The sequence below is a fragment of the Leopardus geoffroyi genome, chromosome D2, assembly GCF_018350155.1.
Source record: "Leopardus geoffroyi isolate Oge1 chromosome D2, O.geoffroyi_Oge1_pat1.0, whole genome shotgun sequence".
Classification (NCBI taxonomy): domain Eukaryota; kingdom Metazoa; phylum Chordata; class Mammalia; order Carnivora; family Felidae; genus Leopardus; species Leopardus geoffroyi.
In genome coordinates, this window is record NC_059334.1 from 88,051,196 (window position 1) to 88,078,871 (window position 27,676).

General features: G+C 60.9%; 3 protein-coding genes across 4 annotated transcripts in view; all 3 read left to right on the forward strand.

Annotated features, from left to right (window-relative positions):
* The window catches only part of KNDC1 (kinase non-catalytic C-lobe domain containing 1), a 67,188-nt gene extending 62,047 nt beyond the window's left edge, over positions 1-5,141 (forward strand). For both annotated transcript variants that reach the window (XM_045439333.1, XM_045439332.1), the window contains 4 exons: positions 331-453; positions 538-597; positions 1,369-1,526; positions 2,773-5,141. In XM_045439333.1, the coding sequence (XP_045295289.1) occupies positions 331-453; positions 538-597; positions 1,369-1,526; positions 2,773-3,004 (573 nt within the window). In that variant the 3' untranslated portion in view covers positions 3,005-5,141. The remainder of the gene's footprint in view (positions 1-330; positions 454-537; positions 598-1,368; positions 1,527-2,772) is intronic.
* A 3,839-nt stretch (positions 5,142-8,980) lies between these two features.
* Positions 8,981-10,270, forward strand: UTF1 (undifferentiated embryonic cell transcription factor 1). The gene is made up of 2 exons (XM_045439808.1): positions 8,981-9,554; positions 9,670-10,270. Exons 1-2 carry the CDS (start codon positions 8,981-8,983, stop codon positions 10,152-10,154), a joined length of 1,059 nt encoding a protein of 352 aa, XP_045295764.1. The 3' UTR covers positions 10,155-10,270.
* Positions 10,271-17,843: 7,573 nt separating this feature from the next.
* On the forward strand, positions 17,844-21,144 carry VENTX (VENT homeobox). Its single transcript, XM_045439809.1, has 3 exons — positions 17,844-18,331; positions 20,107-20,267; positions 20,341-21,144. The coding sequence occupies exons 1-3, from the start codon at positions 18,028-18,030 to the stop codon at positions 20,719-20,721; spliced, it is 846 nt and encodes a 281-aa protein (XP_045295765.1). The 5' UTR covers positions 17,844-18,027; the 3' UTR covers positions 20,722-21,144.
* The last annotated feature ends 6,532 nt before the right edge of the window (positions 21,145-27,676 follow it).

A 27,676-nucleotide genomic window follows, 5' to 3' on the forward strand; every position in this document is an offset into this window, starting at 1 on the left:
AAGCTGTGCCCCCTGCCCCGTGTGTCTCACTCCTAGAGCAGAGGTTTGTCCTGGGAGAGATTTTGCTTTGGAGAAGGGAGGCTGACTTCTTTTCACATCTTCGTGCCTACTGGGTGCTTGCCTTTTCGTTTTGTGTTTCCGAGTCATGAGCATCCTCCTCCCCTCACAGCCATCCTCTGAGACCTGAGCCCACCTGCCTCCTCCCCACACGGGTGGTGGGCCTCCTGTCCTGTGTGCCCTGGTGCTGGGTTACTCTAACGGGTCCTCAGATGCTATCTACCGGCTCGTCTTAACCCGGAACACACCGAATGTGTCATTTTCTGGTTTCAGTTGCAGGTGAATTTACTGTCCAAATTTTTGCTGATCGCGAAGTCTTGCTACGAGCAAAGGAACTTTGCGACAGCCATGCAGATCCTGGGCGGCCTGGAGCACCTCGCAGTGAGGCAGTCCCCCGTGAGTCACCTCCGGGGGCGCCGGCCAGGGGCGGGCGTGTGGGCACCGGCACGGCCACGGGGGTTCACTGTGCTTTTCTTCTAGGCCTGGAGAATTCTACCCGCAAAGATAGCAGAGGTCATGGAAGAGCTGAAAGCCGTGGAGGTACTGGTGCTGTGCCTGAGCTTCTGGCAGCTTCTGTCCACCTGGGGCTTCCCCTAAGGACGCACCGCGTGCACCTCCGCGGGGCTCACCGGGCGGAGTCTGCATCGTGGCCCCCAGGCCGCACGGCCCCCTCGGAGTCGTGCGTGGAGCAGCCCGGCTAGCCTGGTCTTGCACGCCTCCCCGTGAGGCCTCTGCCGCTCAGCTGGGCAGAGACCGAGGGGCCAGTGCCCAGGGCACAGGTGCCCAGAGGACCAGACTGAGCTGAGCCGGCCCTCTGGCCTCGGTGCTTCTCCCCAGGTACAGAGGCACCTGCCTCATGAGATCAGAAACGAGGAAGCGCTGGGCATTTCCCCAGATGCGGCAGCAGGAGCAGAGGCCCCGCGGCCCCCACCCCGGGCCCGGCCCCCTGCAGGGCGGGAGGGCTGCTGCGTGTCCTCGGTTGACGCCGGAAACAGGTCCCCGAAGCCGGCCGGCCTGGGTCTTATTGTCACTTGGGCAGCTGGGTCACCTGGCTGTTTTCTGGAGCCCGGCAGAGAGTAGGTTAGGAAACGATGGCGGGACGCGTGCGGCTTTCTGCTGGATGTCCGGGTCCCCCGTGTCTGCCAGTCTCAGACATCCGCACCGCCGACCCCCGTCCGGTCATCCCAGGCACGCTTCGGATTGGATGTAAATCAGTGCTGTGCAGCCCCATGCAGGGGATTGGCTGAGCTGAGGGCCCTGGACTGACTCTCACCTGTCTCCCCCTGCCCACGCCCCCGGCTGGGCCCCCAGGTCTTCCTGAAGAGCGACAGCCTGTGTCTTATGGAAGGACGGCGCTTCCGGGCCCAGCCCACTCTGCCCTCGGCGCGCCTCCTGGCCATGCACATCCAGCAGCTGGAGACGGGGGGCTTCACCATGACTAACGGGGCCCACAGATGGAGCAAGCTCAGGTGAGGGCCTTGCTCCCCACGGCCCCATGGGCCCCTCGCGCTACAGCTGTCTACACAGCCCGCTCCTGCGGGGCCGTGGTTCCCCTGCGCGGCACCCCTGGGCGCTCGGCATGCCTGGGAGGTACAGACCGGGGGCCGCTTGTGAAAGCCACCGCGGCGGTCCCAGCCAAAGCGGGCCGTGGCTCATTTCTGCCTCGGAGCATGCGAGCGTGCCCGGAGAAGCCCGGCCTCCAGCCCACCGCTCCTGGGAGCTCCAGGCCTCCTCCGAGATGCCCCCGCATGTCTCAGGACCAGGCCAGCCCTTCTCCAGTGGGCCTGCACCCACCCCCCCCCCCACAACCCCCCCCCCCAGCCTCACACGCACCCTGCTCTCCTCCCGTCTCTTCTCCACACCAGCCACGTGCACAGTCAGGTGGAAGCTGGTCAGACCACAGTCCAGCTGCACTCGGGGTGGAGGGCTGGCCTCAGCAGGCACGGCCCAGGGGCCTTGGAGCCCAGCGGTTCCAACCTGCTATGCGCAAGGCCTCCTTTCGGTCACCAACTTAAAAAGTGCTTAAGAGACACCACAGGGCACGTCAATCCGTGTCAGCAGAATGGCAGGCCACGATCCAGAAGGCACAGGGGAGGAGACCTAGTGAGGCCTCTTCTTAACTCTATTGTACGTCTGGATCCAAGAGCCTGGTCCCCCACACTGGACCATCTCCGTCCACAGTCGCGACGGGAAGACGTGTCTGGAGCCCACGGCTTCCCCCTTTCCTGGACGACCCCCACCCCCACCTCCGGGGCTGTGTGGCCTCTGTGGCCCCGCTCCACAGTGTCAGCCAAGCCCCGGGGTGTAAATGCCCCCACGGTGGTGGCTCTTGAGCTGTCAGGTGATGTCCCTGAACACAGAGCTGGGGGGAGCATGTGCCCAGGGGCCCCTGCATCTCCCTACCTCACGTTTCTCCTCTGCGGGCCCTCGATGGCTGACACCGGGGTCTATTCACGTCGGAACCCTCAGCACTGACCAGACCCGACACAGACGTTCAGTAAATGTTTGTGGGACGAAAAGTGGACGGCTGGACAGAGGGATGGATGGGAGCGCGGGTAGACAAACAGGCCTGAGTAACGAAACGAGGTTTGGCCGTCGGAAACTCACCCAGAGCTGATACCAGAAGAGGTTTGGGTTAGACGTTTCCGGTGACGCGCCGGGAACTCCCAAGCCACGGCCTCGTGCGAACTAACGGTTCGCTTCTCCCCAACACAGGAACATAGCCAAGGTGGTGAGTCAGGTCCACGCGTTCCAGGAGAACCCCTACACGTTTGCCCCCGACCACAAGCTGCAGTCCTACCTCAAGCAAAGAATCGCCCGCTTTAGCGGGGCCGACATCTCCACATTGGCGGCCGACAACAGGGCCTCCTTCCACCAGATCACCAGCGAGAAGCACTCCCGCAAGATCCAGGACAAGTTACGGAGAATGAAAGCCACGTTCCAGTAACGGGACGGTGGATGTGATGAGAATGCCAAATCGGGGACAGGACTGGGGCAGAAAAGAGCCGCCCGCTTGCCGTCCAGGCCCAGGAAGTCCGTGCAGCCCAGTGTCTGCTGCCCCGGACGGGGGACCCCCAGTGCAGGAGCCAGGGCCCAGCCGGGGCGTCGGGGTGCATGCCCGGGGGGCTCTGGGGGGTGGAGGCTCGAGGGCCTTGCCGAGAGGGAGAGGATGGGGGCTCTGGTGGAGGTTGGGGTATTGCTGCTAGTTTAAAACTATATTTTAAAATTAACACAAAAATAGAATAAGTAAACTCCCCAGGAGCCACATACCCATTTATACTTCTTAGAGATAAACCGCTCTCTGCCAACTCTCCAGGGATCCCGCCCCCCCCAAAACCCCACAGCCACCCACCCTGACTCAGAGCATTGTTTTCTTGAGTCCGGCTTATGTCTGCCCAGCAACCAAGGACCAAACTGACCTCTGACCCCCATGCCAACCATAGGCTCCAGGGGTGTCCGAAACCTTCCCCTGGGGCCCTGAGGCTTCCTTCCCAGTGGCCCAAGCCCCAGCCTGGGCCCACACTCCTACCCTCAGGCCTCCTCCCACCCCACAAAACCCCCCCTCCCCACCCCCAGACCTCCCCCATACCTCACACCTACCCCTGTCTCCCAACCTCCCGCTCCCCACCCCAGGCCTACTGCCCCCGCAAATACCCCCTCCCCAACCCCAGACCATCCCCCAAACTCCTCCTCCTCCTCACCCCCAGACCTCCCCCTCACGCAACATCCCCCTCCCTTCTACCCAGACCTCCCCCAGATCTCCTCCCACATCCCAGACTTCCCCCCCCAACACCTCATACCTATACCCATCTTCCACCCAGACCTCCCTCTCCCCACCCCCTGACCTCCCAAATTCTCCCTCCCCACCCCCAGACCTCCCCCACACCCAAATTCCCCCTTCCTACCCCCAGACCTCCCCCACACCCCCCTTCCCCTGGCCACCTCCTTCCAGACCTCCCCTTTAGGGGCCCGGCTCAGCTCACCCCCATTCCTGCCAAGAGGGGGTGCCTGAGTTTTGCAGCCCTTGCCCCAGCAGGCAGCCCCGCCTCTGGTTGCTGGTGAGGGAGCACCTCACGGCTCCACACCGCTCCACACCGGCAGCCCCCCAAGTGCCCGCGGCCCCTGCCCAACCCCCACCCCTTAGGACAGTTCCTGGTGAGGCCCTCGAGGCTCTGCTTCCTAGCAAAGCACACAGGATACAAACAGCAACTCCAAAGCCGACTCAAGGCCTCAGGGGCCCTGAGAGCCTCCCCCAGCCCCATCTGGGGGCCTCAGGCCTGTGGCCCAGGTCCATCTGCCGCCAACAGCCAGCATGCGCTGCACACGCCTACGCCCGGGCTCTCACAGCTTGCCTTCGCTAGCGCTCCGTCAGAACCGTGGGGGAGGTGACGTCAGAACCGCGGGGGAGGTGACGTCAGAACCGTGGAGGAGGTGACGTTCGCCGCCTGGATGGAACCAAGCTCTTCCCCGAGGCTTGGATTCCAAACAGCTGGTGTTGAGCATTTGCTCAGCTGCCAGAAGACCCCCTCGGCCAGGTGTACAGGGACCAGGAAGGTGCGGTCACAGCCCCCACACGGGTAGATCAGGCCCCCTGGCACCGTCCCAGGCGCCACTGATCTTAGGTTGCACATCGTTGCAAGACCCAAGGCTGTTCTCTAGAGTCTCAGAATTGGAGACTCTTTAGAACAACCAGCGGTTAGTATTTCTGGGGAAACAGTTACTTGTGATAAAATACAGAGTTTGTAATGTCAAGATGTGTTTCCCACACAAATTCATTTGCGACACGTAGGTCCTGCTTAAACGGAATATAAGCGGAACTCGGCACTCCCCGCCACGCAAGTTCGGGTTTTTTTCTGGCTTTTATATGAGGATTATGTTCTACCAAACAACACTTACATTTTCAGATTTTGGATTTAACAAAGGTGGTGTCACAGAGCCTGAAACTGCGGGTCTGGCGCAAATAAACATTCCAACCGTAACAGTTTATTTCGGGGAAGTGACTGGGCTTTCAGCTTAAGCACGATCGTCTGCATGTCGCCCAAATGTCACTGGTACAGATTTCTAAATAAAGTCATTTCTACCAAGATGGCTTCCGTACGGCTTGTCTCCAGACTGACACTCGCACCGGGAGTCACGTGGGCTCCTCCGTGGCCGGACGAAGACAACTTCAGGGGTGCTCGCGAAGGCACCAGGGGACGAGAAGTACCGGCCACAGCCAGTATGTCCTTGGGTGGCACGGAGAAGGGCCAGGTCTGCCAACTCGTTTAATTCCAGCCCCACCAGAGCTGAATCCCAGAACTGCTGGGCCCATGAGCGCGCGGTCTCTCCGTTGCCATAGGAGGCGTTTGCCTGCAAACCACTCAAATTAGGTGAGCCACCAAAGCTCGTTCTGCCACGGACGGGGCGTCCCCAGCCGGTTCCCACCCGAAGGCTGCCGGCCTCACCCTGAGCCTGAGGGCAGGACGGCCGGGTCCTCCCTCACCAGGGCAAGACAGGGATGTTCCTTGAGGCTTGCTTGCCGCCGGGAAGGGTCCTGCCAGACACCGCGAAAGGAGGGGCAGGAGACCAGGGGTTCGAAGAATTTGGGGACAAACATGGTTGTTTTCTGTGGAAAAGCCACCCGGGGAGTCCCTGTAATAAAGGGTAAAGTCCCCCGCCTGGCAAGAGCGTCCTGTTAGAGTCACGTTACCGCGCACGGTGGCTGCACGGGTGGGTCCCGGTGTCCCAGTCGCGGGTGGGTGGGTGGTTTGGGTCCTTACCCACTTTAAAATCACTAAACCCTGGTCTCTCTTCCCCCCTGAGACAGAAGGACCGGGATCTCCTTCCACTGCACTGGGCCTAATCAAATCAGCAGGTTTTCCTTTAGGACAATTGACAACCAGTGACCCCTTGGGCCCCCAAGCTAGCCATGCTTCCCAGGTCCCCACCCCGGGCAGTCCACTCCTATGCCGATGAAGGCTGGGCCGGTGTATCCGTGCTCTGGGGAAAGGCCCCACCACGGGCAACGTTTGAGTACCCTGAGACCACCATGCTGGAGCAGGCCCAAGACAGCAGTCCTGAGCGGACGGAGCGGAGACGGGAGAGACGTCCGGCCAGCCGGCCCCGGAGCCGCCCGGGCACCAGCACATGCCGCTTAGAGGCCTGTGGGGCCCCAAACAGCCAGGCCAGGGCCCCGGAAACGGTGCCACACCCGCCCGCCCCAGTCCCAAGGGAACGCCCAGCAGCCCACCCGAACCCTCGTTCTAGCTCTGACCACGGAATCAGCGGCATAACCAAACAGGGCCAGCGCCGGCCACTGCTCAGAGTCAACGGTTATGCCGTGGCGCATGACGCAGCTCCTTGTCGCGTGCTGAGGGGCAGACGGCTCCCCGCGCCGAGGTGGTCGTCTGCTCTGTGAAAGAGGACCCCGTCAGCTGGCCCGCCCACCGGCATTAGCCCCCAGACGGGTGGTTTGGGGTTGTTTGCCGTGGCTCCTACTGCTGTCTGAAGCTTGCTCTAAAGGCGGGAGGGATTCGCACGGGCACACTGTGCCTGGAGCTGCCCCGGTGTCTTCAGCTGCCTCCCACCCCTTTGGGGGGCTGACCTAAGCCTCCCTGGAAAACAGTGTTTTGAAAGGAAACTGCGAGGCCAAAGACCATATTAGGCCTGCACCCCAGTCGATGGACTGACTTCTCCCGGGAACTCGGCTCAGCAATCCTAAAGCTACTTCCCTTGCACAGTCGGGTTGATCCATAAATACGTAAGCTGGACATAAGGGAGCCGGGGCCTCCTGTTGTCAGACAAAGAAGTTGCAGCAAAGCCAGTGGGGAGGCCAGGTGTGGACACGTGGGCGGGTGCACATACACGTGCTTCCTAACTCACCCTCCACGGGGCCAGCACACAGCCCAGTCACAGCCCCACTGATGCGCTGGGTGGATGGGCCACCCCGTGCACTGCGGGGTGTTTCCCAGCACCTCTCGTCTCCACCCCCTACATGCCAGCAGCAGCCCCCAAGTTGTGACAGCCGACATCTCCAGACATCAACAAATATACCCTGGGCGGGGGGGACTACTCCCCACCGAGACCCAGAGGCTGGGAAGCAGTGACACCCCAGTAGCAACAGGCACACCCGTCTCCAGATCTTGGATTCCAGATACCACTCTCCCCAAAAGAAGGAACCACAGGTTTTTGGAGAAATGGCAAATTGCTTGATTCCAGGGCTGGAGTGGGGAAAGCACAAGATGAACCGAAGTCTCTGGTAGCGGCACAAAGCAGAGAAGTACTGGGGGTGGGGGGCATGTCAGAAGGACACAGGACGAGAGGGAAAGAGGAAGAGAGCTGGGGCGATCCGGGCGCCTCCAGCTGATGGCATGGGACGGCACCCCGTCATGCAGGACGGCACGAGTCCACAGATAAGGAAGAATTACAGGAGAGCCCCAAACCACACGTGGCCAGCCCCCTCAAAGGGCAGCCCGCTCACCCCCACGTGTGGGGTGCATTTGGTGACCGGACGGTGGAGAGGTGGCGGGCACCCCGGCAACATCTGTCTTCTTCCCAAACGCCCACAAGCCCGGGCTCATCATGAGAAGGCATCTGACAAACCCAAGGTGAAGGACGCCCACAAAGCACCGAGCAGTCTCCTCAAAGTGTCCAGAACGTGGACAACAAGAGGGGGAAACTGTCAGGGTCCAGAGGGGACAGAGGAGGCGGGACGACCGCACGCGGTGCGGTGCCCTGGACCGGGTCCTGGGACAGAACAGGCTCATTTCTGGGAAACCTGCTAAGACCCAAGTCACGTCTGTGGCTCAGTCAATGGTGTCCTGCCAACGTGAATTCCTCGGCTTTGACAAAGGTGCTGTGGTCCCACGAGATGCTCCTCTGAGGGGGGGGTGGGGGGCACAGGGTCTCCAGTCCCTTCTGTGCCACCAATTACCCCAAACGAAAAAGTTGTAAAAACGACTATAGCTAGTATATGGAAATACAATTGACTTTTGCTTATTGTTGTACTCAATGACCTTGCTAAACTCATTTACTAATTCTAATAATGTGGTTGCAGATCATTTTGTATTTCCTACATTTACAATCATATCACCTGAAAATAATGATGGTTTTACTTCTTCATTTCCAATTTTATAAACCTTACTCCTTTTTCTTGCCTTATTGCTCTGGCTACACTTCCAGAATGATGTTGAATAGAACCAGTGACGCTGGGGCATCCTTGTCTTCTTCCTAGTTGCAGGAGGAAATGCTCAATACTCTCTATTAATCTGATGTTAAGGGTAGTTATTAGAATAAAGCAGTTTTTTCCTGTGAAGTGTGTGTGTGTGTGTGAGAGAGAGAGAGAGAGAGAGAGAGGGGGAATGAATTATGACACCAATTATGAGCTCTGGTCATAACTCAGCAGATCCTGCCCTGAGCTGGCTGCACGCAGCGGCGACCACACCTCGGTGCTCACACCAGAACCACGGCAGGTGGGGGCGGGGCCCAAACACCAGCGCCTCGGCGAACTACTGGCGGGGACGCGCCTGAGGCAAATGGGAGGGGCGCGGGGGCGCCTTTGGGAGCTGGAATGTTCCATGGCTAGGTCTGCGCGGCGGTGAAAGGGCACGGCACATGCGTAAAAGCGAATCGGACCTTGCGCGCCTCGGGCAAGCTGCCGTATCCGTTTGTTCGCCAACTCCAGAGTTTAAAAAGTAGAGCCGCTGTGGTTTGTCGGGCGGTTCCTAGCCAGGGCCCGGGCCGGCGCAAGTTTGAGGTCGGCTGGCTGGGTGGGGGCGGGGCGGGACGGGGCGGGGCGCGCGGGGGCGGACGGCGTAGACCCGCTACGGCTCTCGCTCGGGCTCCGGCTCCCGCTCCTCCTCCGGCGAGCGTGCACCCTCTGATCCCGCGCAGGCGGCCTCTCTCGGGCCGCGGCCCCGACCCCACGCGCCCCGCCGGCCCCGGGATGCTGCTCCGGCCGCGGCGGCCGCCGCCGCCCGCGCCCCCCGCGCCGGCGTCGCCGGCCAGCCCCGACCCCGAGCCGCGGCCGGCCGGGGGCGCCCCGGGGACGCCGCCCCGGCGGCCCGCCTCGCCCGGCGCGCTGGCAGCGCCCGCGTCCCCCGCGTCCCTCGGGCTCCCCGGGTCGCCCGTGTCCCCGGGCTCGGCGCAGCGCACGCCCTGGAGCGCCCGCGAGACGGAGCTGCTGCTGGGCACGCTGCTGCAGCCGACCGTGTGGCGCGCGCTGCTGCTCGACCGCCGCCAGGCGCTGCCCACCTACCGCCGCGTGTCGGCCGCGCTGGCCCGCCAGCAGGTGCGGCGCACGCCCGCGCAGTGCCGCCGCCGCTACAAGTTCCTCAAGGACAAGCTCCGCGACGCCCAGGGCCAGCCGTCCGGGCCATTCGATGCGCAGATACGCGAGCTCATGGGGCTGCTGGGCGACAACGGGCACCGCCGCGGACGCCGCCGTTCCCCGGGGCCCGGGCGCCCCCCGCGCGGCCGCCGGGCGGCCGCCGCCGCACACCTCTCGTCCGCGGGATCGGGTAAGCGGGGGCGGGGGCGGGTGGGGGAGCCGGGGCGGCAGCAGGGGCCCCTGGGCGTAAGAGCCGCGGCGGGCGAGCCCCCGGAGCCCGGCCCGACGCCCCCTCCGCGTTCCAGACGTTCCGCCGCCGCCCGCCACCCGCGACCCCGACGCAGACCCTGCCTGGACGCTGAGGTTCAGCCCGACGCCGCCCAAGTCTGCAGACGCGCCGCGCGCTCCCGGCTCCCCGACGGCGTTCTCCACGGTTGCCGCCGCGCCCGGCCGCCCCGAGGACCACGCGCCTTTCCGCGCCGCGGCATCCCCGCCGCCGCCGGCCCTAGACCCCGCCCGGGAGGACCCCGACTCTCCGTCCGGCCGCCCCGAAAACCACGCGCCCCCGCAGTCCGCGCCCCCGTCGCTGAACGCCGCCCTTCTGCAGACCCTGGGGCACCTGGGCGACATCGTGGCCATCTTGGGTCCGCTGCGCGACCAGCTGCTGACCCTGAACCAGCACGTGGAGCAGCTGCGCGGCTCCTTCGACCAGACCGTGTCCCTGGCCGTCGGCTTCATCTTAGGCAGCGCCGCCGCCGAGCGAGGCGTCCTGGCCGACCCGCGAGATTGAGGCCTGGCTGCCCCGACCCTTTCTGTACGATCACGTTCCCTCCGCCCTGACCCCATCCTGCGGCCCTCCCCTACTCCAAGTCTAGGTATGTTCAATAAAAAGATTGTTTTTTTCCGATATAATTCTGTGAACGCGTGCACATCTTGTGTTAGATAGGAGTGGTCCCTACTAAGACGGCCTGCAGAGATCAGGCCGAGGTTAAAATGTCTCCCTGTGGAGTGGGGGGTGGAGGTCCTGGGCTGCCTGTGCCTTGGGGCATGCTGGGATGCTGACTAGGACCTTCCCTAGGAGGGAAGGGCACATCGAAGGGGAAGCTGGGGTCCTCGTAACACTGGCTTTCCCCGGAGCCTCCCAGACCCTGCCCGCCAGAACTTTGCACCAGCCCAGCCTTGGTGGGTGAGCATTTTCTGCCCTCCCTGGGAGCCCAACTGAGCGGGACCAGGGGGGAGATTGGACCCCCAGGGAAAATAGCAGTGACCGGATTCTGCCTGAGCTACTGGGGGTGGGCATTAAAGGGCCTCCTCCACTGGGGGCACGCTCCCCAGCCTGACCAGAGCTGCCGGTAGGATGTCAGAGCCCCACCCTGACCCCAGTCAGGCCTAAACCTTCCGGCTGGGTTCTGGAAAGCAGGACTCTTTAGAGGCAGCTGGGAACAGGACAGCCAACGCATACCAGGACAGGGGCTCCTTTTTTCCCCGGGAAAGTGACTGCTCTGGGTAGCCCAGGCTCTGAGACTTTGGCCGAGGACCACGTCCTGCAGATTTGAGAGGACTTGACCAAAACCGCCCTGGGAGCATTTTCCACATAGTAACTGAGCCCCACCCTCTTTCGGTGGATCCAACGAATGAGAACTGGGTGGGCCGGGAGGTGTTCCTGCCCTGGGGAGATAAGGAAGTAGCCCGAGGCTACTGGCCAGCATAACAATACAGTTCCACCAAGTAGGGGTTCTTTTCAGGGACAAGTGATTGCCCCGAGGCCACAAAGCTAAATAGGTGTTCTTGCTGGCCCTGTGTTCCAAGGTTCCAGCAGTACCTGGGGCTTGGGGTGGGGGTGGGGGGGGTAAAGCCTTTTCAGGAATCTTTGGAGAAGAGACCCCAGTTGGACCCTTGGCCTGCAGAGATCCCCAAATGGGAGCAGGAGTGGTCTCCCAGACCCCAGAAGCTGAGCCCACCCGTGGGCTGTACATTTATGGCAGATCCTGGGGGCTCTGTGAGACCAAAACCGTAGAAGTGACTCAAAGCGTCACCTCACTTAAGACACACTTTCTTCTGCTTCACGATGCTGTCTATGCTATGATCCCTGAGAGTGTCTAGGCTGCCAAAAACCTGCTGGGCACGTGGGACAGACACGCCACAGTGGCGATGCTTTCACTGGCCATTAGCAATCCTTCCCTGGGCCTGACCACGCGCACAGGGCAGCGTCTCCAGCAGGGTCTCCTAGGACTACTCAGATGAGTGCCCTCTCCCTAGGGGCCCCTGGACAGCAGATTCATACCCTTCATTTCTTTTTTAATTTTAATTTTTTTGTTGTTGTTCTTGAGAGAGAGAGAGAGCATGAGCAGGGGAGGGGCAGAGAGAGAGCGCGAGAGAGAATCCCACGCAGGCTCCGTGATGACTCGGGGCTCAAGCTCACCCCATGCGGGCGGGGCTCAAACCCACGAAATCGTGACCTGAGCCGAAGCCGGATGCTCAACCGCCTGAGCCAATGAGGTGCCCCTCTGTTTTTAGTTTGTTGAGGAATCTCCATACTGTTGTCCACATGGCTGCACTGTTTCACATTCCCGCCAACCGTGTACAAGGGTTCCAGTTTCTCTGCATCCTCGCTGACGCAGAGATTTTTTTTACAGTAGCCACCCGAGTGGCTGTGCAGTGTGTACCTTCAATGAGCATTCTTACAGCGTGCATTCTGGCAGGTGCCAGAGTGACTGTCGTGCCCAGCTGCCTCCTTGCCTGGGTGACCCACCCGTCTAGTGTGGAGCTCCCCGTCGTGCCATTCTGTTCTGCGCTGCCCTGCGGGCCAGGGATTGTGCACATCGCCTGTGTCCTTCCTCAGTTCAGCCGAAGAAGCTCTGTGGCTGAGGGTCCTCTCCGCCCAGCTGCGGGGCCACCCACCCAGCCCAGCCCAGCACCTTTGCATTCTGGGGCTGGAACCGGAAGGAGTGTTTTCACATCTTGCTGATCCGTCAAGGACCAGTGCTGTCCAGGGCCTTGTGAAGTAACCTTTATCTGGTGATCAATCTGTTGCTTACAAGAGAACACCTCAATGTTAAATGCATTTTTCTACGAGTAGGCAAATAACCCTATCAACGTGCGGGGCAGCTTTTGCACTCCCGAACAGCTCGACACTCCTTATCTGTAATTAGCCCTGGTACCTGCACTCTCTCTGATGTCCAGTTGTGCCTCAAAACTTAGCAGAGGTTGGGGCACGTGGGTGGCTCAGTCAGTCAAGTGCCCTACTCTTGATTTCGGCTCAGATCATGATCTCACAGTTCCTGAGATGGGAGTCCCACACTGGGGGAGCCTGCTTGGGATTCTTTCCCTCCCTCTGGCTCTCTGCCCCTCCCCTGCGCTCTCTCTCAAAATAAACATTTTTTAAAAATTAACAGTTAAGGGGCGCCTGGGTGGCGCAGTCGGTTGGACGTCCGACTTCAGCCAGGTCACGATCTCGCGGTCCGTGAGTTCGAGCCCCGCGTCAGGCTCTGGGCTGATGGCTCAGAGCCTGGAGCCTGTTTCCGATTCTGTGTCTCCCTCTCTCTCTGCCCCTCCCCCGTTCATGCTCTGTCTCTCTCTGTCCCAAAAATAAATAAACGTTGAAAAAAAAAAATTTAAAAATTAACAGTTAAAAAAACAAACTCGGGGCGCCTGGGTGGCTCAGTCGGTTAAGTGTCCTACTCTTGATTTCGGCTCAGGTCATGATCTCACGGTGGCTGGGACTGAACCCCGAGTCGGGCTGAGCTGAGCTTGGAGTTTGCTTGGGATTCTGTCTTCTCTCTGCCCCTCCCTGACTCGTGCTTTCTTTCTCTCAAAATCAATCAATGAATAAAAATAAAAAATTTAACAGAGGTAAACTTCCTTTGTAACTTCATGTTTGAAATTGCTGTCTTCTTGGGCACATGCACCCCAATGTTTATAGCAGCGCTATCCACAATAGCCACAGTATGGAAAGAGCCCAAATGTCCATCATGGATGAATGGATAAAGAAGATGTGGCATATATATACAGCGGAGTATTACTCGGCGATCAAAAGGAATGAAAATTGCCATTTGCGACTACGTGGATGGAGCTAGATATTATGCTGAGCAAAATTAGAGAAAGACAAATATATGACTTCACTCATATGAGGGCTTTAAGATAAAAAAACAGGTGGACGTAAGGGAAGGGAAGCAAAAATAATATAAAAACAAGGAGGGGGACAAAACACAAGAGACTCTTAAACATGGAGAACAAACAGAGGGTTGCCGGTGGGGGTGTGGGAGGAGGGATGGGCTACATGGGTCAGGGGCAGTAGGGAATCTACCCCCGAAATCATTGTTGCGCTATATGTGAACTAACTGGGATGTAAATTTAAAAAAACAAATGAAAATTTTTTTAAAAAATAAGAAATTGTCATCTTCTTGACTGTCATTGTCTGTCCGTCCAGATTCTTGTCTCTTCCATGCTTGTTTCCCTAATTACATTGATCTTTGGAACATTCTCAAACCTGCTGCTTTTGGACTCTGCGGGGGCTCTGAAACCTGCATCTTTTTCCAAGTCAAAGCAAACAGGGCTGAGTGATCTTGACCTATCATTTTTTTCGCAAAGAACACATATCTTAAGATTTTGGTAAATTGGTTTATCCTTCATATGATTTATAATGAGATAAGATAAACTCCTATATTCCTTCAGTCTTACCAGAGGCCTAATTCCCCCTTTCTTTCCAGGTTCAGTGTCTGTGATTTCTTCCTCCGGTTTTGCACCCTGGAGGCCGGCCACTTTGACCATATTACTGGCTGCTACTTAACCTTCCACACCGGTTCTGCTGCTCAATTGTTCTGTTAGAAGCCATATTGTTCTGTATTACGGACTGGATGTTTGTGTCCCCAAAATGTGTATGTTGAAATTCTAACCCCCAATGTGATGGTGTCAGGAGACGGGACCTTCGGGACAGGACTCAGTCCTGAGGACGGCGCCTCGTCGTTGGGATTGGTGCTTTCTGAGACAGGACAGCAAGGGAGTGGCCATCGGCTTGCCAGGAGGTGCCCTCACCAGAACCCCACCACACCACACCCTGATCTTGGACCTCCCGCTGCCAGAGAAAGAAATGTCCTTTTAAGCCCCCAGTCTGTGGTGCCCTGTTGTGGCAGCCAAGCTCCCCCAGACACTTGTCAAATCTATCAAACAAGTGCATTCGAATCCAACAGTGAGTCCAATGTTCCAGAAGTCTCCCCTGCCAGCCTCTCACCTTGTTTCCCATGATGCCCAGCAAGGCAGCTCACTATTCACACCCGTGTGCTAGTGCCTCCCAGAACGGTCATTTGCTATCTGAATCTAGAGAAATCCTAAGATGTTTTTTGTTCTTCCGCTTTACCCATGGCTCTGCCAGCGTGAGACTCCCTTCCTCACCTGGCCCAGACCCAAGCCCTGCTGGGTCCCAGGCACAGACCTGAGTCTGACGGTCCTGGTCTTCTTCCCAGGCCTCACACCCAGATGCAGCCCAGCACCAGTAGGTGGGGAGTCTGCTTGGGGTGCAAGCATTGGCCATTTACCCACATGCGACAAGCCACTGTTCCTTCTAGCGGGTTTTCCTGCCTATACAGTGAGTCTAATTTCTTTCACCTTCAGGACACCCAGCGGACACTCCATTCCTTCCCTTATTCTCTGAGCCCTCGGTTCTGACATAGTCCTTCAAGGGCCCTTCCGGCCTCCCCCAAAACGTCAGACCCCTAAAGAGATCAACAGTAGGTCTCACTTCCTTTTGATGCGATGGAACCTGATTAACCCCGCCTGGTTTTCTGGTTATATCTTCTACCAGATAGTTACCTGTATCAACCCTGCGGTTCTCCGAACTCCCGCGTCCCCCTCCCACCTGCCTTTGTAAACAGAGCTGGAAGGTCGGGCGTCCTTTGGCCCTGACACTAACTCGCTTCTCCACCGAGGTGGGCAGGGGAGGGGAGGGGGAGGGGGCCTCTGCCTCATCACACCTGCAGCCTGGGAATCCCACACCCTACCCACTCTGCTCTCTTCCCAGACTATTACCCAGCTGAGTGCCCCACGCGCACACCTTGGTTCTTTCCGCCCGAAGCACAAACAGGGAAGTCAGGGGGCTCCCACGGGAAGGGAGGCCGGCCGAAGGGGAGTCTGAAGGGCAGGAGGCCGTCGAGGGAAGTCTGGGGGGGCAAAAGGAGGGGGAGGGGTGGAGAGGGAAGGGGAGGAGCCGCCCCGTGGGTGATCCGGCGTGGGGGCGTGGCGGGCGGGCCGCGCGGTGTGGCTCTGGTTTCCCCGAGAGGCTGGGGTGGCCACGCGGCGCTGGAGTGAGTCTGGGGACCGGAAGGGCAGCGTTGCGGCCGCAATGGACTAGCCGGCGTCACCCCGCCCCCCCCCCCCCCGCCCCACTTCCTAATGGCGTGGAAAAGGGGGTCTTGGGCGGGGCCGGCCTCCGTCGGCCGCGCGTCCGGGTTGGCCCTTGCGGCGCGGGGCGGGGCGGAGGCGTCTGGGCGGCGGGACACAGTGGACCCGGAGCCCAGGCGGGGGGCTGAGGCCAGGAATGTCCGGTCAGGGGGATGGGGACTTTGGACGCGAGTTGGGGGCGGGGCTGCCAGGACTTTGGAGTGATAGACTGGACTCCGCGCGGGGAGCCCCGTCTCCGAGGCGAGCAGGTGCGGGATTCAGTGGCGAGGTCAGCGGTCAGAGCCAAGGCCACTTCGCGTCTGATCGCGAGCCTCGGAGGCAGGCGGCGGAGGACCCGGGGACGTAGGTCCCCGAACCAGCGCAGGGACAGGGCCTGCAGCCCCAGAGTGAGGAAGCTGAGGTTAGGGTGACACATTCGTCATTGGCTCGAGATGCCGGGGAGAGGGGGGACCCCGACGGCCGCGGGGAGGGGAGACCCTAGTGGGCACGAAGCACCACCAAGCTCCGGATGAGGGGAGAGGGGGCCTGAGCCCAGGGAGGTGCTGGAGGAAGGGTCCACCGCGGGCACAGCTGGCAGCGGCGGGGGCTGGGGGGGGGGGGCGGTTCAGGCAGGGGAAGGTGTAAGCCGGGAGCTGGGAATGGGTGGGCAGGAGGGTCCCCTTAGTGAGGACTCGCCCAACAGAGCTGGGGGGGTGGGGACCTGAAAGACTGGAAATGACGCCGAGAAAACTGGGTTTGCAAAGGTGTGGCGCTCTTTCGGGGTGGCGTGCGCGAATTCTGGCATCTCATCAATTAACGCTTGTGGGCGCACCACACACGAATTCCCCACGAGCCTTCCTCTTTCTCTCGAGGTGCTTCTGGGGCCAGTTCCGCGCTGCCTGAGCAGTCTTGGGGGGGAGGGGTGTCTCCCTTTGTCGGGTTTGTGTGGCGCCGCCCCCGTGAGCGGTGCGGGCCCCCACCTGCGGGGCCTCTGTCCCCAGGTAGCGGGACGGCTCACTGCCGCTGGCGCGTCGCGGTTCCTCCTCTGACCCTTCGCGGGCCGGGGTCAGCGCCTGCCGGTTCCCGCTGTGCCCGCGGGAGTCTCCCCAGACCCCGCCCCCGCACCCCCAGCCCGGCCGGAGGCGGGGGGGGGGGGGGCTCGGGAGGCGGGGCTGGGGGTGTTAATCCCCGCGAGGCCCCAGGGGCCTTTGATCCTGCGGGGCGGGGAGGGCGTAGAGGCTGGCGGTCCCGCCCAGGCTGGCGCCGGCGCCCCCGGGAGGCCGGCCTGTGGGCTAGGGCCACCACGCCGCTTGTCGGTGCTCCCGCCGCGCTGCCCTGGGTCGCCCTGAACGCGGCTCGGGCTGGTCCTTGGGGTCGTGTCCTGGAGACAGACGCGTTGGGGGGGGGGGGGGTGCGGGGGGAGAGGAAGGTGGACGGGGTCCATGACCCCGAAGGGCCCCGGCAGGTTCGCTGGAGCACCCGCGGGGGAGGCCTGTGCAGCCCAGTCACTCCTGCACCTTCCCGGAGCTCGGGGCCTGCATCGGCCACCGTGGGGACAGCGCTGCAGTGGAGGGCAGTGGCTCCCCCCGTCCTTCCCCGCAGGGTCCTCCATGCCTTCGGCGGGCAGACGCCCCTCCTTCCTGTCACTGGAATCCAGCTCAAGGGCCCCAAAGTGAAGCCTGGGGCGAAATGGGGTTGTGGGGGGGCCGCCGAGTACAATTTGAGAGGGAAGGGCCAACTGGAACGGGAGGGCTCTCCCGGGGCAACCCTACGCGGCCCCGCTGCCTGGTCACAGTCCCCTTCCGGGATCCCACCCAGACAGCCAGAGGCAGGGGACTCCTGGCCTGGGAGCCCACCCGGCCCTGGGAGCAGTAATGCTGACTCCCCCTACCTGAAGCACCCTCTCAGGTGTGCACACCTGTCACCTTTGGCACTGCAGATCCAAGGGGCAGGTTGGAGGGCCAACCTCGGGAGAGGACAAGCCTCCGGCAGGAGTGCTAGGCTGCGAGGGGGGCCATCGTCACCGTCCCCAAGCCTAGGCCAGCGGGGGGGGGGGGGAGGTTGGGGGGGGAGATGAAAAGATGTGACCAGTCCCCAACCTGCACCACTTCCCGAACTGGTGGACACAGCCCCGCCCCTGCCCAGACATCTCGGAGCCGGGGGAGGTGTGAATGGCCTTCTTTGTGCCTCTGAATTGGAAGCAATTAGGTGCTACTTATCTGGGCTGGGGGGAGGATTGGAGCGGTCTTTGCAAACCTGCTTGCCACTCCCTCCTCCTGAGCTCATAAATGCAGCTCAGCCCTGCTAAACCCTCGGAGGACCCTGCGCCTCACCCCCACAGTCTGTCCCCTACAGCCATGTCTCCTTCCTCTGCCCTGCCCAGCGGCTTCAAGCCGTCCAGCTTTGGCTCAGTGGACTGGCTTTCCCGGAGCAGCCACGTGGGGCCGGCACACACCATCAGGCCCGCTGAACTCTCCTGGGGGAGCCTGTCTGCTCCAGCCAGGGTGTCCAGCAGCGGGGAGCTCCCCCAGACCGTGGGCGTGGAGGAGGTGAAGCCCTCGGAAGTGTCTGCGCCAGGGACACCTGCAGCTGGTAGGTGTGGGATGGGTGGGGAGGGTGCTCCCCTCTTCCCAGGCTGGGACGGGAGCCTGGAGGGTTCGGGAGGAGGGAGGCCCTAACACACCCCACCACATCCTGGGTACTGGGGCTGGAGGTGGGGGCTGGGATTTGAGGTTCCACCTGACCCCCCCTGGCAAGTAAGCACTTCCTCTCGGAGGCGAAAGCCGCAACGGGGGTTTTCCCTCCTCAAGCCCCGGAGGTCCTCTTCTTCCCCCACCTCCTAGAAGGGCCGACCCCCTGGCCTCTTCCTGGCCTGACTGCCTGTGGACTGTGTCCCACCGCTGCTGCAACTCCTGTCCTGTGAGCCCTGACTGCGACATTGGTGCCTTTGTGCAACTGACTTTCTAGTTCTGCAGCAAGTCTGGGGGGGACCGGTTCTACCCGAGTCACAGGGCTCTGGACGCACGTCTTAAATGAAACCTGCCGGGTTCAGAGGGGTCGTCGTGGTTCTCCCCGCGAAGCTGGGCGCCTCGGCTTGGCTTGCAGAGTTGACTCTGTTCACAAGCAGCCTGGAGCCCCTGCAGGTTTGGGTCGGGGACAGCCCTGGCACTTCGGTTCACAGGGATTCCAGTGCCTCTGTGGCTTGGCTCCTGGAGGTTTTGGTCGCTTCCTAAACCTGGTCTAACCCTTTGTCATTTGCTCAGGAAACCTGGTTTGTTCTTTTAGTCTTTGTGACTTTATCATTGCTTTTTAGTTTAAAGCCCTGCCTAGTCAAAGTGGGGTTGATATTATCTGTACGTTTTCATTTTTGAAAAGGTTTAAAAATTTTTTTTAATGTTTTTATTTTTGAGACAAAGCGAGGGAGCACAAGTGTGGGAGGGGCAGAGAGACAAGGAGACACAGAATCAGAAGCAGGCTCCAGGCTCCGAGCTGTCAGCACAGAGCGAACTCGACAACCATGAGATCGTGACCTGAGCTGAAGTCGGATGCTTAACTGACTGAGCGCCCTTCATTTTTGAAAAAGTTTAAATAATCCTATGGAAAAATTTTATACTTCCATGAAGTGAAATTTTAAATTTATGTTCTGCAACCAGCCCCCCCCCCCACCTCAAAAAAGCCAACCAAATCATCAAATCTTTCACACTGACTAGTTCCACTCTCCCCACCTCCACCTCCAAAGCAAAGCGTGTCTTGTCTTGTTGCACTGTCCCAGGTATGTGTTCAAAGTGACTTGGTAAAATCTGACATTCTGGCCAAACATGTGTTGAGAAAAGACAGGTGACCCTCCTCACCACACAGGGTACTTAGTGCCATCTGCCACCGCCGATTTAGATAGACACAGACTGGCCACGGACGCATGGTTGGTGGCAGGGGGGACTGGGGGTCTTGTGACCACGGCCCCAAGCCCTTACTGCCGACTGGGTTCAGGTTCCTTGTGAGCAGCCAGAGGAACTGCTTTCCGGAAGGATGTGTGAGGCTCCCTGTCTGGAAGTGACCACGTGCCCCAGTGGAAGGGTGAGGGGCTGCATCAGAACTGCTGTTCCATTCCAGAATCCTCTTTCTCCAGTATTCCCATCCTGGCCACCCTCCCACATTTGAGCTGGGAGGGGAGGCGGGGCTGCCCCCTCATCCACATTTGTGCAAGGACGGCAAGGGACAGCAGAGCAGTGAAAGTGAAGGAGGAGGGCCCAGACTTTCCTCTCGGTCCCTGTGGCCACAGAGCTTGGAGCACTTCCGAGTGAGGGGAGCAGGTCCCACGTGAGTGGCACTTTTATCCTAAAGGATTCAGTGCCTTCTGTCCTTCTCAGGGGTGAGGAAGGAGGCCGACAGCGGGCGGGCGCCCCGGGTCCGCACGGCCTTCACGGCGGAGCAGGTCAGCACCCTGGAGAGCGCCTTCCAGCACCAACGCTACCTGGGCCCCCTGGAGCGCCGGAAGCTGGCCCGCGAGATGCGGCTCTCGGAAGTGCAGGTGAGGGGCCCGGGACGCATGGGCCAGGGCGGTGGCTGTTCTCGCCCTTGTTCTGATCTAGTTTCCCCCACAGATAAAAACCTGGTTTCAGAACCGCCGCATGAAGCACAAGCATCAGCTCCAGGACTCTCAGCTGAGCTGCCCTTTCTCCAGAACGCTCTATACGCCAGTGGCTTTCTGCCCACCACTCTCTGCCCCGGCCAGTAGCTTACCGCCACTGAACCCTTGGGCTTCCCCGCTTGGGCCTCTGGCTCTGGGACGGCCCCCTGGCTCCTTCTGGGACCTCTGCCAAGTGGAACGAGCCTCCCTGGCCTTGATGTGGGCCTCGTGCAGCAGACAGCCTCCAGTGTGCTGCCTCCCAGACCCTGGGGGCCTGGTGCGCACACTGGGCCCAGCTTTGTCCAGGGGTCCGTGGGGCCTGTGTGCCTTGCCCCAGACCAAGGATGCCTTCTGAGGAAGCGTGGTGGCCCGGAGGCCTGCAGCTGGAACGTGGCACACACTGCCACCGCCACAGACACAGGAGGTGTGTGCGGAACTGTGCCCGGTATCTCCCTGGAGAGACGCTCACCAGTGACTGCTGTCCCCGTGACATCTGGCGTGAGCCTTGTGTCTCCACAGGTGGGACCTGGAACCCTGACCTTCCTTAGGACCTCTTACAGCCACTCCCTCGTTGAAAACTACTGCAGGTTCAGTTTAGGAACCACACACGATGGGTCAGCCAACAGAATCCAGTGCCGAAAGTGGACTCGCCAAGTGTCAGGCTTGTAGCATACGATACAGCGGTAATTTATTCAATGGAAAGTGTTGGAAAAATAAAGATGGGCACCTGGCTGCCTCAGTCGGTGGGGCCCGTGACTCTTGGTCTTGGGGTTGTGAGTTCGAGCCCCACGTTGGGTGTGGAGAGTACTTAAAAATAAAATCTTAGAAGTCAGGATGGATACTTTCTTGTGCTGTATGATCATGAGCTTTGGGTGTAACCATGGAAACCACGGAGGGATTCGGGCCGAGTGAAGATGTTTGTTTTGATCACCTTGGGGTTTGGGTTCCGTGTTAACGGTGACCCCAAAGTGGGAAGCCAGAAGGGAACAGGGATGGTGGCTCTGCCCACTGCCACGTGGAAGGTCCCTCCGTGGCCACGTCTTGCAGGGCGCCGTGCTGTGTGCTGCTCTGCTCTTCACGGCGTGTCCAGACCTGTGTCTCATCTGGCTCGGGGCTCAGCCCTGTGCGGTCCCTGTGGCCAGGCCGGGCTGCAGTCTGGCCTCCCGGGCGCCTGCAAGGAAGGAGGCTGAAGCCCGAGGGCCCAGCTTGCTGTCTAGGCGGGTTCTCGGCCCAGAGTTCCTCCACCCACTCTCAGCAGCGGAAGCCCAGGCACCAGAACCAACTCTGGCAGGGGCGGCAAAGCCACGGGCCAGTTATAGGCGCCGGTGGACCGAACCATCCCGTAGGGACTCTGTGTCCCTCCTGGGGGTTGCTGTGCAGCAGTGGGACGTCTGCCATCCTGTCGTGCTGTCCACCCAGGATTTCTTGTCGTCAGGACTTAAACACACTGTTCAGGCTCGTGTTTTCATTTGTCTTAACCTCTGGTTCAAACCCACCTGCTGCTTTCGACACCCCTAAAACTTGAGTGTCTTCTTACCTTGTTACTTCCAAATTGCCCGCTGTTCCAGGGGAAACTGAGTTGCAGTGTGTTTTCTATGGTTTGTGTCCTTTGTGTTCTGTGTCCTGTGTGTCCTATATCCTGTGACCCCTGTGCTCTGTGTCCTGTGACCTGTGTGTTCTGTGTCCTGTGTGACTTGTGTGTCCTGTGACCTGTGTATCCTGTGTCCTGTGTGTTCTGTGTCCTGTGTGACTTGTGTGTCCTGTGACCTGTGTATCCTGTATCCTGTGTGCTCTGTGTCCTCTGTCCCATGTTCGGTGTCCTGTGTGCTCTGTGTTCTGTGTGACCAGGTGGGTCTGCTGTCTCCTCTGTGTCCAGGATCCACTCGCCCGGCTTGGGGCATCACATGTTTGAAACATCGGCTCACTTCTGAGCAGTGGGCACGCCTTTGCCTGGTCTTGCCTGTAACCCGAATGGCTTTTGTGACTAGTAGTCCCCATGGGCTCGGGGATGTGGACAGAAGGACACATGCTTCCTAAGCCCTCCCCCACAGAGGCGTGGCCTCTCAGAAGGGCAGGGGCTCCACCCCCTGTGGCTCAGACATTCTAGCACCTATGAAATAGTCTTGCCAAAAACCTAAATTCCTGTTGATAGAAAACGGACATCAGCCGGGGCTTCTCCGAAGTCCCTTGTCAGAGGGGCAGGGAGACCCGGCCGTCCGGGTGAACCCTGGTTAGAGCCGCATGAACACGGCTGTGAGGCAGGGAGGCCTCCGGTCTGCCAGGACTGGCTGGGGTGGCCCACCCGTCTCTGCTTACATGACCAGGTGAGGGACAGTGATGATCTGTGGGTCCCATGTCTGCAACTCTCACTCGCGGGGTTCAAGGGCAACACAACAGAGCACAGACACAACGTCTTGGCTGTGGAGCCGGGTGGTGGGTCTGTGGACATGGGGCTTCTGTCCCTGAGAACTTCTCCGTCTAAAACCACAGCAAGTGGCTGGATTGGGGGCACGCCCAGACCAGAGGCGGTGGGCTCCAGGGGTGGGGGCTCTCAGTCGGGCCACCCCCACAACCCTGAAGGCAGAGCGGAAGTCATGGGCTCGCTGTACACTCCCACAGGGGTGAAAACATGCAGCTCTCTGTCCAGCACATCCCATCTCACGGCGCCCGGGGCAAGAGGAGGGGCTGTCCCCAGGAGTCCCTCATCGCCCAGCAGTGCCCTCAGGTCCAGCTCTGCAGAAATCTGCAAGCGGCAAGGGAACAGGTGAACAGAAACCCCTTCCCCGAGGAAGGCACTGGGAGGGGTCCCCGGAACCCCGCCCCGCTGCCGGGGGGAAAAGGTCCCCAGGACTGAGGACCTGTTGGTGGGCACTTCTGAGAGCCTCTCCAGCCTCAGTCCTGGCCCCAGGACTGCCTCAGGGGGCTCCTCAGCCGGCTGGACCTGGAGGGCTCTGCCCCACCTCCCAGTGGACCGTCCTCCCTGCGCAAGGAGCAACCCACTCCGTTCCATGCTGTCGACAGGGGCCCCCACCCCAGGGCTGGGGTGAAGCGTGTGAGCCCCAGTCAGCCAAAGACCCCACCTCTAGCTGCGACGATGCTGAAGGACCCCCTTCCCTGTGCCCAGAAGCTGAGCCTTGTCTGCTGCTTCCACACAGAGTGGAACCAGGAGCCAGCCCCCAGTGCCCCACCCCCACCTACAGGGACAAGCACCGTTGGGGGGGGAGGGGCAGCGGGCACTGGGAGGGTCTCCTGGAGGCTGCCCTGCCTTGCCACCCACCCAGCCCATCCTTTCCCAGGAGGCCGTGGTCCTGGAGGGAAGGACAACCAAATGAGATTAGGGACAGGCCAGCCCAGTCCACGGCTGATAAAGGGGCGCCTGTAATTGCTGGGCCGATTAGCTGACAAAGGCCAACAATCACTGTTTAAGCTCTCCGCTCAGCAGGGCTTCTGTCCATTTTGCTACACCAGGAAGTTGAGACCGCAGGCTCCTGGGACGAGGGCCCCCACCCTGACCCGCGGGGCCAGTGGCGGGCGAGGTCTGGCCCACCCACCCCGCCATCTGTTCCCAGGCACCCTGGGGACGCCTGCCCCGGCTGGCCCCGGTTTTCAGAAAGGCGGCTGCACCCTCCCAGCCTGGGAGCCATTTCACTCCCTTCGCATCCACGATTTCTCACTCAGTTCCTTCAAGGCCGCGGCAGCTTCTTCGTGCCCCCACCCCACTTGCTGTGTGGCCGCGGCAGCTTTGATTTAAACTCTGATTGTCAGAACCACGTCACACTCAAGTTCACGCGAAATTAGTTTTATTGACATTTCTGGCCAGAAAATCAACGCACACCCATGATTACAAAACTATAACGAAGGGGTAGGAAGCAGACATCACCATGGCATCCTCTGCAGAAGGCGTCCTGAGCCCTGGGGGCAGATGTCAGCCAGGGGCAGGACCTGACCACATAGTCCGGACACCTCGAGGGCGCACATGAAAGCCAACGTTACCCAGCCTTCTTGTCCCCCAGGGAAGAAGGAGGGCGGCAGCTCCACGGTGGGGGAGGACCTCGCTGCCCCATTTTCCCATGCCTTACACCTCTTTAGGCCTGACCCTCAAAGAAGTATATGCATAGGAAAAAGGAACAGCGAGCAGCTCGCGAGGGTCCTGGAGAGGGTCCTGGGCGAGGGTCCTGACGAGGATGCTGGGCGAGGGTCCCGGGCGAGGGTCCTGGCGAAGGTCTTGGGTGAGAGTCCTGGCGACGGTCGTGGGCGAGGGTCCTGGACGAGGGTCGGGGAGCTAGCCAGTCCTGGGTGGCCGGAGTGGGCAGCAGAGGCATGGAGCAGGAGGAAAGCCCCTCTGCTGACTCTGCCCCGGCCAGCCGGCCTGCCCCTTTTATGTGAGGCAGAGACCTTGGGGCAGGGCACACAGCAGCCGCTGTCACATGTAGTCACCGGCCGAGCTGAGCCAAGGACCCCGTTCCCACCCCCGCACCTGCGAGATTGGGGCACAAAGACCTTCTCTGAGTGCATTGCTGAGCCGGGCAGGCGGGCGGGCGGGAGGGCGGCGAGGCCCACGGGGCCCAGGGGCTGCTGGCTCGGGACCTGGGGCCGGGCCAGCCCTGGCCAGTACTTATCTGCCAAAGAGCTACTGCTTGCGTCAGGGCCCGGAAAACGCACGGCTCTCCCCTCTCCCTCCCTCCCTGCCCAGGGCCTCACTGTGCACACCCCCTCCCCCCGCCTCCCCGGGCCCTGGGCACCAAGTTCCAGAGGGTCAGGTGGGCCAGCTCTCCCAGGGCCCCACACACCTGATGTGTGCTCCGCTCTGCTCCTGAGCCCCCGGGGGGTGACTGGAGAAGGCAGAGCTCTGCAGTGGTGGGGTTGGGTGGGGGGGGCGAGAATGCAGACACAGGCGAGGGACATGGCCCAGGGGACCGCTGACCAAGGACAGAGACACGTGCACTTGTTGACACCGCAGGGCCCGAGGGGAGGGCAGGGGACCATAGGTTCCCCTGGGGAACAGGTGGGGACCAGAAGAGTGTCCGTTTCAGACCCAGGCTGCCACATCTGTCCCTCCCCACAGTCAGCAAGCTCTGTGCACAGAGTGGGGACACTCGCCCATGTGGATGCAGCTGTCCCCCAACTTGGGCAGGCGCTGACTGGGGACATACTCCCACGTGGCAGGAGCTGAACTGCCCTGCTCTCAGATCCTTGGCCCGGGGGCACCTGCCTAGGAGAGGGGTGATGTGCGTGTCTGTGTGTGTGCACGTGTCCAGGCGGGTGTCTGTGCGCGCACAGCAGCCCCCGGGCTCTCCCCGACTGTAGGGTGGGGGTGGAGGCTGACTCCCATGAACCTCTAGCTGGACTGGCCGCTGGGTGGGCAGAGGCAGGACCCCGCGGTGGGCACAGTCATCAGCGTCCCGTGGACATGTCTGGGCCCTGCCGACTCACCCCACGGTGGCCTGGACCGAGGGGTGGGCCTGAACAGCTGCAGACCCCTGGCCTCTGGAGGGTATGGTTCCCCCCGTGCTGGCGGGCCTCGGGCCTCGGCCGCGGGCTGATGGGCACAGAGGCGCAGAGGCCAGCAGTGGGTGGTGGGGGACGGATGCTCCGTGAGCCCGTGATGAGCCCGTGATGAGCCCATGATGAGCCCGCGATGAGGAGGCAAAGCAGGTGTCGGCCCCCATCCTCTGCTGGGAGGAGGCCGGGGTGGGGGAACCTTAGGGAGGAATCCCCCCACAGCTGCTCACGCCGGCTGGAGCAGGAGCGCCTGTTGCGTCTGGGGCTGATGGGTGAAGCCCCTCCTCGCCCCTGGCCCCCCAGCCCAGTGGTGACTCAGGGGCCATCTCTCCCAGCCACTGTTCTCTGTGAAACTTTCCAGGGTCCTGCTCTGTGACCCGGGGTCAAATTCCCCCTTCAGACCTGCCCCAGGGCTTCGGAGAAACCACTGTCACCCTTGACCTTGGACTCCTGGAAGTGGGTCTTCAAGAGAGGAGGAGGCAAGAAGCAAGGGACAGAGACAGACAGGGAGACAGAGGGCGGCAGGGGTGGGGACAGGCCCTGCCCAGGTCCAAAACATCGGGACTTTGCCACTTTGTTTCTCAGACTTGTTTTCTTGGTTATAAATCAATGCCTGCTAATTATAAAGCCCTATAAAGGTCCAGAAAGGTATAAAGAGACAATGTCAGGCAAGGACGCCTTAACCTGCCTACAGCTGGGTGTCCACGGCCCCCTCCAGTCACCTCATGACCCCCCAAGCCACCTTCCCTCCAAGTGGGGTTCCAAGGAGCCAAAGGGTTTGTCCTGATGGTGGGGTGTCTGATCTCTCACTAGCTGGGGGGAGGGGCCAGGTCCACTGTCTGTGTCTCCGGAAAGCCACAGGGAGCTGGCGGGGACTCGGTGACGGGGCAGATGCTGTGCCCAGGAGCCCCCCCACCGCCGCCCGCTGTGCGGAGCCGGATGCTCTGTGGGGGCTCCAATTCCAGCCAGCCCAGCTGGCCGTGGCCCCTGGACAGCCCGACACTTGGGTCTCAGCATCCCTCACACGTGTGTCTGGGGGCTCCAGGAGGTGAAGGAATGGATGGAGAGACAGCCTGGTGGGAGCTGTCAGGAGGGTCCCTGCAGGCGAATGCTGGGGCCGTGCACTGCCCGACAAGCGTACCCCACCTGCCCGCCCTGTCCTGGGCCGCCCAGCCGGCCCCTCCCTGCACCCTGGGCTGCCCAGCCTGGCTCCTGCCTGGCCAGGGGACCCCAGGTCAGGCTTTTCTGCACGCCAGGCACAGTCCGCTCCTCAAGTGGTGAGGACAGTACCCGATGGGCAGACACCAGGTAAGGGACAGGGCTGCAAGTCATGTGTGTTCTTCACAACCCTCCTGGGTCCTTTAGGCAGCCGCCACCACCAGGAAGCCTTCCCTTTGCCAGCTCCTTGGAGTCCATGCCGTCCTGGGCACAGTGTCGTGGTCCCGAGGACCTGGGGCAGTGCCCTCTGCCAGGTCCAGTCAAACCCTGGGCACTGTAGACCCCAAGAGTCCCCTGTGACACCAGACACGCTGGGCCCGGGCCTCCCTTTGCCATTAAGACAGAAAACATCCCTGTTGTCCCTGGAGGACGTGCTTGGCACTGAGCTGAGGGGCGATAAGGGTTGGCCTTCAAGACTTCGTGCTCCCTCCCTGTGCTGTATTCTGGGGGGGGAGGGGGGGAGCGCTCCCGCTGCTGTCTGCTCAGCTCAGACCACGCTTCCAGCCCCCAGAAGTCAGCCTGGTGTTAACCCTTGCTGGATTCTCCCAGTCTATTCCCAGAGAGGGTAGCCTGCTGGTCTATAGGACACA

Bases quoted from the DNA above. Each gene is read 5' to 3' on its own strand.
- UTF1 (XM_045439808.1), top strand. From the start codon at position 8,981: ATGCTGCTCCGGCCGCGGCGGCCGCCGCCGCCCGCGCCCCCCGCGCCG. The intron at 9,555-9,669 runs GTAAGCGGGGGC...TCCGCGTTCCAG, and splicing joins CCTCTCGTCCGCGGGATCGG to ACGTTCCGCCGCCGCCCGCC.
- VENTX (XM_045439809.1), top strand. From the start codon at position 18,028: ATGCAGCTCAGCCCTGCTAAACCCTCGGAGGACCCTGCGCCTCACCCC. The intron at 18,332-20,106 runs GTAGGTGTGGGA...TGTCCTTCTCAG, and splicing joins GCCAGGGACACCTGCAGCTG to GGGTGAGGAAGGAGGCCGAC. The intron at 20,268-20,340 runs GTGAGGGGCCCG...TTTCCCCCACAG, and splicing joins TGCGGCTCTCGGAAGTGCAG to ATAAAAACCTGGTTTCAGAA.